At 47.5% G+C, this 12,717-nt stretch overlaps 1 protein-coding gene across 1 annotated transcript in view; it reads right to left on the reverse strand.

Moving 5' to 3' along the window:
• The window catches only part of LOC144487672 (pancreatic secretory granule membrane major glycoprotein GP2-like), a 53,261-nt gene that overhangs the window by 11,247 nt on the left and 29,297 nt on the right, over nt 1-12,717 (reverse strand). The window contains exon 6 of the mRNA XM_078205754.1: nt 11,049-11,135. Within this exon, the coding sequence (XP_078061880.1) occupies nt 11,049-11,135 (87 nt within the window). The remainder of the gene's footprint in view (nt 1-11,048; nt 11,136-12,717) is intronic.

The following is a 12,717-nucleotide window of genomic DNA, read 5'->3' on the forward strand; positions in this document are numbered from 1 at the left end:
GGCTCCCTAAATACAGCAAGATATAGAGAATGTGTGTGTGAGAGAGAAAAAGGGAGAGAGAAAGACCATAAAATATATAGAATGTGTTTGAGAGTGAGAGAGAAACAGCAAGATAGAAAAAATGTGTGTGTGTGTGTGTGTGCGCGTGTATGTGTGAGACAGAGAGATTTACAGCAAGGTTTAGAGAAAGTGGCCGCTATTTTACTATTTTTTTTCTGAATGCTGGGCGGAATTGAAACTTGGAGTGTTTCAGATCCATTTTCTGGGCGAGTTTTCAGGCCCCCCATACGCACTCTGCCTGTAAAAATATCAGCACGCCTGTTGCTCGCTGCAGAAGCCTATGGGCGGGGCTTAACACACCCGAAAACCCTGCAGAGGGAGGAAGTGCGCACGGGCAGGCCTCTGATGCTGCACATGCGCGTCAGCAGCAGCAGGGGTCTGACAGAAAATAGAGAGCTGTCAGGCCCCTGCTAGTACAGGCTGCCTGAAGCAGTTCCCCCCAACCGTGCAATCGCAAGGGTCTGCGGCCTGAGATATAGCCCCCACTGACACTTCCTGCTGCCTTGACTGTTCGCAGACCACCCCTTCCCCCATTGGTCACAGGCCCGTTGCCCTCCCCCCACCGATCGCAGACCTGCCGCCCTCCCCCCATTGATCGCTGCAGAGTGGCAGCGGGCCCTGTCCCCCATTAGTCCCGCCCCATCCACTATTTAGCCCACCCCCATTGCTCCCCGCCAAAACTGTCCGGTGGGCATTGCCCAGGTGGCATTGCCAGTCTGGCACTGCCCAAGGGGCATCCCCCCTTCCCCTCGGCCTCCCAGGTTGGGGGGGGGGGGGGTGGCCTCAATGGCCTCTGGTTCCACTGGCGATGGCAAATTGACTCTTTCCCATTCATGCAGAGCATGTCTATTTCTCGCTGGAGAGAGATCATAAAGAGAGGTGGGCCCAGATGATTGAGTGTCAGACTCACTAAGCCGATGTAAAACATCATTATAATACATTTCTATATGTTAACTTACCTCTTGCCCATCTGTGGTGTGAGGCTGACCGCGCTGGAAATGCAGCACTTGTAAAATGGCGCCGGTTGCAAACAAATGGTGCCAATTGTGCTCAGTGCTTTCCGCCTGACTTTACTAAAGCATCGCGGCCAAATACACGGTAATACTGCCTCCAGTGTGTTTCCATTTCATAGAATCATAGAGTGCAGAAGAAACCCTTCAGGCCAACGAGTCCGCACTGACACATTAGAAACACCTGAACTCCGACCTAATCCCATTTGCCAGCACTTGGTCCATCGCCCTGAATGTTATGACATGCCAAGTGCTCATCCAGGTATTTTTTAAAGGATGTGAGGCATCCCGCCTCCACCACCCTCCCAGGCAGCACATTCCAAACCATTGACAGCCTCTGGGTATAAAAGATTTTCCTCACATTCCCCCTAAACCCCCTGCCCCTCACTTTCAACCTATGTCCCCTTGTGGCTGACCCTTCAACTAAGGGGAACAACTGCTCCTTATCCACTCTGTCCATGTCTCTCATAAGCTTGTATACCTCGATCAGGTCTCCCCTCAGCCTTGTCTGCTCCAACGAAAATAACCCAAGCCGACACAACCACTCTTCATAACTTAAATGTTCCACATCAGGCAGCATCCTGGTGAATCTTCTCTGCACCACCTCCAATGCAATCACATCCTTCCGATAATGTGGTGAGCAGAACTGCACACAGTGCTCTAGCTGTGTACTCACCAAAGTTGCAACATAAGTTCTCTGCTTTTGTAATCTATGCCTCGATTGATAAAGGCAGGTATCCCATATGACTTTTTCACCACCCTACTAACCTGCCCTTCCGCTTTCAGAGATCTGTGGACAAATACACCAAGGTCCCTTTGTTCCACAGAACTTCCGAGTGTCCTACCATTCATTGAATACTTTCTTGTCAAATTACTCCTTCCAAAGTGTATCACCTCACATTTTTCAGGGTTAAATCCCATCTGCCACTTATCTGCCCATTTTGTCTATGTCTTCCTGTAGCCCAAGACGCTCTGCCTCACTGTTAAGCACCTGTCCAATCTTTGTGTCATCCGCAAACTTACTAACCCTACTCCCCACATAGTCAATGTTATTTATATAAATAATGAATAACAGGGGACCCAACACAGATCCCTGTGGTACGTTGCTGCACACTGGATTCTAGTCACAAAAGCAGCATTCTGTTATCACCCTCTGTCTCCTGCAACTGAGTGTATTTTGAATCCACTTGATCAAATAACCCTCTATCTCATATGAATTTACCTTCTTTACAAGTGTCCCATGTGGGACTTTGTCAAAGGCTTTGCTGAAATCCATATAAACTACATTGACCCCTCGTCTACACACCTAGTCAACTAACACGTCAGTCAACGACACATGGTAGCACAGTGGTTAGCACTGCTGCTTCACAGCACCAGGGACCTGGGTTCGATTCCCGGCTCGGGTCACTGTCTGTGTGGAGTTTGCACATTCTCCTCGTGTCTGCGTGGGTTTCCTCCGGGTGCACCGGTTTCCTCCCACAGTCCAAAGATGTGCGGGTTAGGTTTGATTGGCCATGCTGAAATTGCCCCTTCGTGTCCTGAGATGCACAGGTTAGAGGGATTAGTGGGTAAAATATGTAGAGATATGGGGGTAGGGCCTGGGTGGGATTGTGGTCGGTGCAGACTCGATGGGCCGAGGGGCCTCTTTCTGTACTGTAGGATTTCTATGAATCTATGATACTCAAAACATTCAATCAAATTTAAGGCTAGTGTTTGCAAGATATTGAGAATGTGAGAGTTTAAGGTTATTTTAAGTTTAATTATTATTGTTACAAGTAGGCTTACATTAATTTACGGCAATGAAATTACTGTGAAAATCTCAATCTCTGGCACCTGTTCAGATACACAGAGAGAATTTAGCACAGCCAATGCATCTAACCTGCACATCTTTCAGACTGTGGGAGGAACCCGGTGCACCCGGAGGAAACCCATGCAGACACAGGGAGAACGTGCAGACAGTGACCCAAGCCAGGAATCGAACCCATGTCCCTGGTGCTGTGAGGAAATAGTGCAAACAGCTGTGACACTGAGATACAGGAAGATAGAGAATGACTGTGTGTAAGGGAGAGAAACGGCAAAATACAAAGAATGTGTGAGTGTGAAAGAAAGATACAGCAAGACATAGCAAATGTCTGTGTGTGAAAGAGATGGTAGTCATGATGTGGAGATGCTGCTGTTGGACTGGGGTGAACACAGTAAGAGTTTTAGTGACACCAGATATCCACTCCATCTGAGGAAGGAGCAGCGCTCCGAAAGATAATGGCATTTGCTACCAAGTAAACCTGTTGGACTTTAATGTGGTGTTGTTAAAACTCTTACTGCGAAAGAGATACAGCGAGATATAGAGAACGTGTATGTGTGTGAGGGAGAGTCATAGAGTCATAGAGAGGTTTACAGCATGGAAACAGGCCCTTCGGCCCAACTTGTTCATTCCTGCCTTTTTTTAAAAACCACTAAGCTTGTCCCAATTGCCCGTGCTTGGTCCATATCCCTCTATACCCATCTTACCCATGTAACTGTCTAAATGCTTTTTAAAAGACACAATTGTACCCGCCTCCACTACTACCTCTGGCAGCTCGTCCCAGACACTCACCACCCTCTGTGTGAAAAAATTGCCCCTCTGGACACTTTTGTATCTCTCCCCTCTCACCTTAAACCTATGCCCTCTCGTTTTAAACTTTGTCCTTTTTCGTTTGGGAAAAGATGTTGACGATCGAGCTGATCTATGCCCCTCATTATTTTATAGGCCTCTATAAGATACGGAAAGGTAAAGAATGTTTGCATATTTGATATAACAGGCTAGAGGGAATGTGTCCGATGTGAGAGACAGATACAGCAAGATATAGGAAATGTGAGTGTGAGAGAGAGATACAGCAAGATAGAGAGTGCGTGTGTGAGAGAGAGAGAGATACAACAACAAGCTCGAGGGAATATGTCTGTTTGAGAGAGAGAGGTATAACGAGATATAGAGAATGTGTGTGTGTGAGAGAGAGAGATATACAGCAAGATATAGAGATAGAGTGTAAGAGAGAGAGAAACCGTATGGCCAATCCACCTAACCCGCACATCTTTGGACTGTGGGAGGAAATCGGAGCACATGGAGCAAACCCATGTCGACACGGGGAGAATGTGCAGACTCCACACAGACAGTAACCGAGGCCGGAATTAAACCTGAATCCCTGGCACTGTGAGACAGCAGTGCTAACCACTGTGCCAACGTGTCATCCGATGTGGGCGAGTGAGAGAGATACAGCAAAATATAGAGACTGTGTGAGTATGAGTGAGAGATACAGCAGGATATAGAGAATGTCTGTGAGTATGAGAGAGAGATAATGTGGAGATAGAACATAGAACATAGAACATAGAACAGTACAGCACAGAACAGGCCCTTCGGCCCACGATGTTGTGCCGAGCTTTATCTGAAACCAAGATCAAGCTATCCCACTCCCTATCATCCTGGTGTGCTCCATGTGCCTATCCAATAACCGCTTAAATGTTTCTAAAGTGTCTGACTCCACTATCACTGCAGGCAGTCCATTCCACACCCCAACCACTCTCTGCGTAAAGAACCTACCTCTGATATCCGTCCTGTATCTCCCACCACGAACCCTATAGTTATGCCCCCTTGTAATAGCTCCATCCACCCGAGGAAATAGTCTTTGAACGTTCACTCTATCTATCCCCTTCATCATTTTATACACCTCTATTAAGTCTCCCCTCAGCCTCCTCCGCTCCAGAGAGAACAGCCCTAGCTCCCTCAACCTTTCCTCATATGACCTACCCTCCAAACCAGGCAGCATCCTGGTAAATCTCCTCTGCACTCTTTCCAGCGCTTCCACATCCTTCTTATAGTGAGGTGACCAGAACTGCACACAATATTCCAAATGTGGTCTCACCAAGGTCCTGTACAGTTGCAGCATAACCCCACGGCTCTTAAACTCCAACCCCCTGTTAATAAAAGCTAACACACTATAGGCCTTCTTCACAGCTCTATCCACTTGACTGGCAACCTTTAGAGATCTGTGGATATGGACCCCAAGATCTCTCTGTTCCTCCACAGTCTTCAGAACCCTACCTTTGACCCTGTAATCCACATTTAAATTTGTCCTACCAAAATGAATCACCTCACATTTATCAGGGTTAAACTCCATTTGCCATTTTTCAGCCCAGCTTTGCATCCTATCTATGTCTCTTTGCAGCCTACAACAGCCCTCCACCTCATCCACTCTGCCACCAATCTTGGTGTCATCAGCAAATTTACTGATCCACCCTTCAGCCCCCTCCTCTAAGTCATTAATAAAAATCACAAAGAGCAGAGGACCAAGCACTGATCCCTGCGGCACACCGCTAGCAACCTGCCTCCAATCCGAAAATTTTCCATCGACCACCACCCTCTGTCTTCGGTCAGACAGCCAGTTACCTATCCAATCGGCCAACTTTCCCTCTATCCCACACCTCCTCACTTTCATCATAAGCCGACCATGGGGGACCTTATCAAACGCCTTACTAAAATCCATGTATATGACATCAACTGCCCTACCTTCATCAACACACTTAGTTACCTCCTCAAAAAATTCTATCAAATTTGTGAGGCACGACTTGCCCTTCACGAATCCGTGCTGACTATCTCGGATTAATCCGCATCTTTCTAAATGGTCGTAAATCCCGTCCCTAAGGACCCTTTCCATCAATTTACCAACCACCGAAGTAAGACTAACCGGTCTATAATTACCAGGGTCATTTCTATTCCCTTTCTTAAACAGAGGAACAACATTCGCCATTCTCCAGTCGTCTGGCACCATCCCCGTGGACAGCGAGGACCCAAAGATCAGCGCCAAAGGCTCTGCAATCTCATCCCTTGCCTCCCACAGAATCCTAGGATACATTTCATCAGGCCCAGGGGACTTATCGACCTTCAGTTTATTCAAAACTGCCAAGACATCCTCCCTCCGAACATCTATTTCCTCCAGCCTATTAGCCTGTAACACCTTCTCTTCCTCAAAAACATGGCCCCTCTCCTTGGTGAACACTGAAGAAAAGTATTCATTCATCACCTCGCCTATCTCTACTGACTCCATACACAAGTTCCCACTACTGTCCTTGACCGGCCCTAACCTCACCCTGGTCATTCTTTTATTCCTCACATAAGATTAAAAAGCCTTGGGGTTTTCCTTGATCCGACCCGCCAAGGACTTCTCATGTCCCCTCCTAGCTCTCCTAAGCCCCTTTTTCAGCTCATTCCTTGCTAACTTGTAACCCTCAATCGAGCCATCTGAACCTTGTTTCCTCATCCCTACATAAGCTTCCCTCTTCCTTTTCACAAGACATTCCACCTCTTTTGTGAACCATGGTTCCCTCACTCGGCCATTTCCTCCCTGCCTGACAGGAACATACCTATCAAGGACATCCAGTATTTGTTCCTTGAAAAAGTTCCACTTTTCATTAGTTCCTTTCTCTGACAGTTTCTGTTCCCAACTTATGCCCCCTAATTCTTGCCTAATCGCATCATAATTACCCCTCCCCCAATTGTAAACCTTGCCCTGCCGTACGGCCCTATCCCTCTCCATTGCAATAACAAAAGACACCGAATTGTGGTCACTATCTCCAAATTGCTCTCCCACAACCAAATCTAACACTTGGCCCGGTTCATTTCCCAGTACCAAATCCAATGTGGCCTCACCTCTAGTCGGCCCATCCACATATTGTGTCAGGAAACCCTCCCGCACACACTGCACAAAAACTGCCCCATCCAAACTATTTGACCTACAAAGGTTCCAATCAATATTTGGAAAGTTAAAGTCCCCCATGACAACTACCCTGTGACCCCCACACATATCCATAATCTGCTTAGCAATTTCTTCCTCCACATCTCTATTACTATTTGGGGGCCTATAGTAAACTCCTAGCAACGTGACCGCTCCTTTCCTATTTCTAACTTCAGCCCATATTACCTCAGTGTGCAGATCCCCCACGAAGTGCCTTTCCGCAGCCGTTAAACTATCCTTGATTAACAATGCCACTCCTCCACCTCTTTTACCAGCTTCCCTACACTTTGTGAAACATCTATACCCCGGAACGTCCAACAACCATTCCTGTCCTTGTTCTACCCACGTCTCCGTAATGGCCACAACATCGTAGTCCCAAGTACCAATCCACGCCCCAAGTTCATCTACCTTGTTCCGGATGCTCCTTGCATTGAAGTAGACACACTTCAACCCACCTTCCTGTCTACCAGTACCCACCCTTGACCCTGATACCTTCCCCAATACCTCACCACCCTCTCTGACTTCTGGACTACAACTCCCTTTCCCACTCCCCTGACAAATTAGTTTAAACCCCCCTGAAGAGCCGTAACAAATTTCCCTCCGAGGATATTGGTGCCCCTCTGGTTCAGGTGCACCCCGTCCTGTTTGTACAGGTCCCACCTTCCCCAGAACGTGTTCCAATTATCCACGTATCTGAAACCCTCCCTCCTACACCATCCCTGCAACCACATATTTAACTGCACTCTCTCCCTGTTCCTCAACTCGCTATCACGTGGTACCGGCAATGTACCAGAGATGACCACATGTTTTGTCTTGGCTCTCAGCTTCCAGCCCAGCTCCAGAAATTCCTGCTTTAAATCCCCGTCCCTTCTCTTACCTATGTCATTGGTACCAATGTGCACCACGACTTGTGACTGTTTCCCCTCCCCCTTCAGAATCTGGAAAACACGGTCTGAGACATCACGGACCTTGGCATCCGGTAGGCAACATACCATCCGTGAGTCTCTTTTGCTGCCACAGAACCTCCTATCTATCCCTCTAACTAACGAGTCCCCAATAACTATCGCCCTCCCGCTCTCCCCCTTTCCCTCCCGAGCCACAGAGACGGACACAGTGCTGGAGATCCTCTCACTGCGGCTCCCCACTGGTATGTCATCCCCCTCAACCGTATCCAAAGCGGAATACTTGTTGCTAAGGGGAATGACCACCGGGGATCCCTGCACGGACTGCTTCCTCCCAGCCCCTCTCACCGTCACCCATCTGTTTTCAATCCTCGGAGTAACTGTATTCCTAAAGCTTGTGTCTATGGCCATCTCTGCGTCCCTGATGATCCTAAGTTCATCCAACTCCAGCTCCAGTTCCCTAACACGGTTTTGGAGGAGCTGCAGATGGGTGCACTTCCCACAGGTGTAATCAGTAGGGACACTGTCGTCGTCCCTCACCTCAAACATAGTGCAAGAGGAACATTGCACTGCCTGCACACCCATCCCCTCTAGATACCTTGCCAGTACCAGGTAGAAAGTGCAAAAATGAATTCAAACTCACCCCTACTCGCCCTTTCAGCCTAAGCCCTGTGAGCCAAAGTCTTATAGCTCACACTCTGCTTCCCACACACTCAAGCCCTGTGAGCCAAAGTCTTATAGCTCACACTCTGCTTCCCACACACTCAAGCCCTGTGAGCCAAAGTCTTATAGCTCACACTCTGCTTCCCACACACTACGCTGCCCGCTCCCGACGCTGCCCGCTGTATACTGCAGCCTACCTTTTATACTTCACGCGCTTAAAGAAACCCTTCCCAGACTCCTTTGCTGCCCACTTCTAGTTTTCACTTTAAACTTGAAAAACTGCTGTTAAAGTAAATAAACAATTCAATTAATCCAATTAATCTCTTACCAACACTGCTGCCTTCAATCACCCCTCTCAGCTTGCTCCAGTGGACTGGGGTAAGCACAGTAAGAAGTCTCACAACACCAGGCTAAAGTCCAACAGTTTTATTTGGTAGCACAAGCCACAAGCTTTCTGAGCGCTGCTCCTTCATCAGATGAGTGGGAGTTCTGATATACAGAATATATACAGGATATAGAGAATGTGTGAGTGAGAGAGAGAGATACAGCAGGATATAGAGAATGTGTGAGTGAGAGAGAGAGATACAGCAGGATATAGAGAATGTGTGAGTGAGAGAGAGAGAGAAATACAGCAGGATATAGAGAATGTGTGAGTGAGAGAGAGAGATACAGCAGGATATAGAGAATGTGTGAGTGAGAGAGAGAGATACAGCAGGATATAGAGAATGTGTGTGAGAGAGAGAGATACAGCAGGATATAGAGAATGTGTGAGTGAGAGAGAGAGATACAGCAGGATATAGAGAATGTGTGAGTGAGAGAGAGAGACAGCAGGATATAGAGAATGTGTGAGTGAGAGAGAGAGACAGCAGGATATAGAGAATGTGTGAGTAAGAGAGAGAGATACAGCAGGATATAGAGAATGTGTGAGTGAGAGAGAGATACAGCAGGATATAGAGAATATGTGAGTGAGAGAGAGATACAGCAGGATATAGAGAATGTGTGAGTGAGAGAGAGATACAGCAGGATATAGAGAATGTGTGAGTGAGAGAGAGAGAGAGAAATACAGCAGGATATAGAGAATGTGTGAGTGAGAGAGAGAGATACAGCAGGATATAGAGAATGTGTGTGAGAGAGAGAGATACAGCAGGATATAGAGAATGTGTGAGTGAGAGAGAGAGATACAGCAGGATATAGAGAATGTGTGTGAGAGAGAGAGATACAGCAGGATATAGAGAATGTGTGAGTGAGAGAGAGAGAGAGATACAGCAGGATATAGAGAATGTGTGAGTGAGAGAGAGAGATACAGCAGGATATAGAGAATGTGTGAGTGAGGGAGAGAGATACAGCAGGATATGGAGAATGTCTGTGTGGGTGAGCATATGAAAGAGAAATGAAAAAGCAAGAGTGGCAAAATCTTTAAAGAAATAGTTGGTCAATTATCCAGTGAGTGAATTAGAACCTTGTGCAATCTGATCCAAGTGCGGAGACCACTTTCTTCCCCATCATGTCACACATGCAGCCAATGTTCAAACCCCAATAATGTCCAATTTAAAAATCTGCAAGTTGCTGCTCCACCAATCACAGCAAATGTGGCAGAGGAACAGCCTGTGATTGGAGCTGTGGTGTGAATGTGAAGGTCCATGATGCATTCTCACTCTCATGGCCGCCCTTGCAGTCTCCCCTACAGGAACATAGGGATCTGAATGATCGCACAGCCTCCTACTCCCTTTCAGTCAGTGATTTCCAAACCCTGACCACCCTTTGGCTGAAAATATTTTCTTTTCATTTCCCCTTTAAATTTTTAGCCAATAACTCTCAATTTGTACCCCCGCCCCTTCCCACAGTTACTAAACACTCTGCAAAGGTAAATTGTCCCTTCCCATCCACACTATCTAGATCAACCAATCAATGCTCACCTCTTCAAAAGACAACAAACCCAGCCTATCCAATCTTTCAAAACAAAACAGAAAAGGCTGGAAAATCTCAGCAGGTCTGACAGGCATCTGTGGAGAGAGAATAGAGCTAACGATTCGAGTCTGGATGACCCTTCACCAGAGTTCCAGCTCGGACCCTTCGTCAGAAGTCCTGACTTTCGGCACGGAGCTGATTGTGCTGACAAAAAAACACTTGAGAGACTCGCGACCGGCGCTCGCTAAAGGCCCCCAGCTGCTGTGTCCCGGTTTGCAGCACAGTGGGCCCGAGAGTCCCGGCCTGTATCTTTATTCAAATAGGGAGACCAAAACTGTGCCCAGATTTTATGATGTGGTCCCACCAAGACCCTGTACAGCTGCAGTAAAACGTGCTCACATTACATTCCATTGCCCTGACAAGACCAACATTTCACTTCTGTCCTAACCACTGATGAGACCATTATCGTGATGTGGTGATTTATGGAGCAGGACAGCCAGGTCCCTCTGTACCTCCCAGTTCACCAATCTCTCTACATTTCAATCATCTGAAGCTTTTCTATTGATTCTGACCAGTCACACTTTCTGGGTGACCACAAACACCAATGACAAAATAAACATGCACTGATAGCAAAATGATTGGAACAGAATCCCACTCCCCTCACACAATCCATCTCACTCCCCTCGCCCACTCTGTCCATAGCAACCCTTCTCTCAGTTTGATTTTCAAAATGCTAATACCTGATGCTGCTGTAACGTTCCAATGAGGCGAATCATAAGGCGGGCTGGTCTGTGGTGTGGGCGGTTGGGTTGGAACTGGACCAGCTTCTGTGAATGAGGAACAGAAAGGTGAGAGAATGTGTGAGAGCAACATCCAACACGAACACAAAATACAGTGAGGAACAGGAGTCTGTAAGTCAAACATGAACTCTGCCCATCCACACAGACGCTGTCACCATGGTGAATACTTGACATTGTTCTCACCAATCGCCAAACTCAGATTCAAACCATTGTGAGAGCTCAGCCAATGATATTGTAGAGGCAAAACTGTCTCTGCAATCGTCCGAATGTGACTTCGAACCAGACTGGACCCACATGGGTCATCCCACACTCCACACTGGATAGCCCATGCGAGGCAGCCCACACCCCCAAACAGGACCCCCAACACGGGACCCTTTATACAGGATAGTACACACACTCCTGACCCCCTAACTGACTCTTGCACAAATCAGCTGTCAGTAAGAAACCCAAACCCCACCCCTGCCAATCCCCCCCCCCCATAACCATTGCCGATGTGAACCAACACCCTGACCCCGTGTCCGACCAGACTGCTACACCCACTCCCCGCATACCCTGGCCAATCCTCTACATGAACTGGCTAGTGCCCTCATGCACCGCCCCCCCGCCCCCCCCCCCCCCCCCCCCCCACCAAAAAAAACTGACTTAACAGTCTGACTGCACACAACCCCCACCCCCCCATGAGCAAACACTCCAGCCCCCGTGACCGATCCAACAACCCCCCCACTTCCATAACCAAACCCTGCACCCCTTGCATGACCAACCCTCCCCCACCTCTGCCACCCCTTCCTGACCGAGTCCCCTCCCCTAAATCCCCACACTCCCTCCCCCACTCCCTTGTTTGCTGTTCTGTTATTTTCAGTGGGAGTTTTATTTGCAGTTGCCTGACAGAAGTTGTTGCGGTACAAAAGGGGTATGAGCTCCTTCACTCCATTGTTTCTGGCTCGAAAGCCAGTGTCTCCCTGCACTGCCTGAATTTTCATATATGCCCACATTATACTGCATTTTTCAGATTTCTGTCCACACATATCAATCTCCTTTTATATCCTCTTCACAATTTACTTTCCTACCTATCTTTGTGGTGACAGCAAATTTAGCAACCATACCTTCAGTTCCTTCATTTACGTTGCTATTCAAATGTCCCTTTAGCATCCATGATGACTGAGATTCCACAGCCCTCTGCAATGGAGAATTCCGAGGATTCACAACCCTCGGATTTTATGAATTAAAAAAAAATCTTCCCCTTGCTCCTAAGTGGCGTACCCATATTTTGAAATTCTGTCCCCTGGTTCGAGTCCCAAAGTGAAGAATCCTATCCTCACACTTAGGTCAAAATAGAAGAATTGTTGGGGTTGAATCTGGGTTCATAACATACCTTGGGGACCCTAACGTTGCTACTTTGCTACTCCTGAACTCAATCCCTCTGGCAATAGAAGCTAATAAACCATTAGCTTCATAATTGTTCATTGCTCCTGCATTCTAGCTTTTAGTGATTTATTGGAAAGAATCATAGAATCATAGAAACCCAACAGTACAGAAAGAGGCCATTCGGCCCAACGAGTCTGCACCGACCACAATCCCAACCAGGCCCGACCCCCATATATTTTTACCC

This window comes from Mustelus asterias, unplaced genomic scaffold, assembly GCF_964213995.1.
Source record: "Mustelus asterias unplaced genomic scaffold, sMusAst1.hap1.1 HAP1_SCAFFOLD_965, whole genome shotgun sequence".
Classification (NCBI taxonomy): Eukaryota; Metazoa; Chordata; class Chondrichthyes; order Carcharhiniformes; family Triakidae; genus Mustelus; species Mustelus asterias.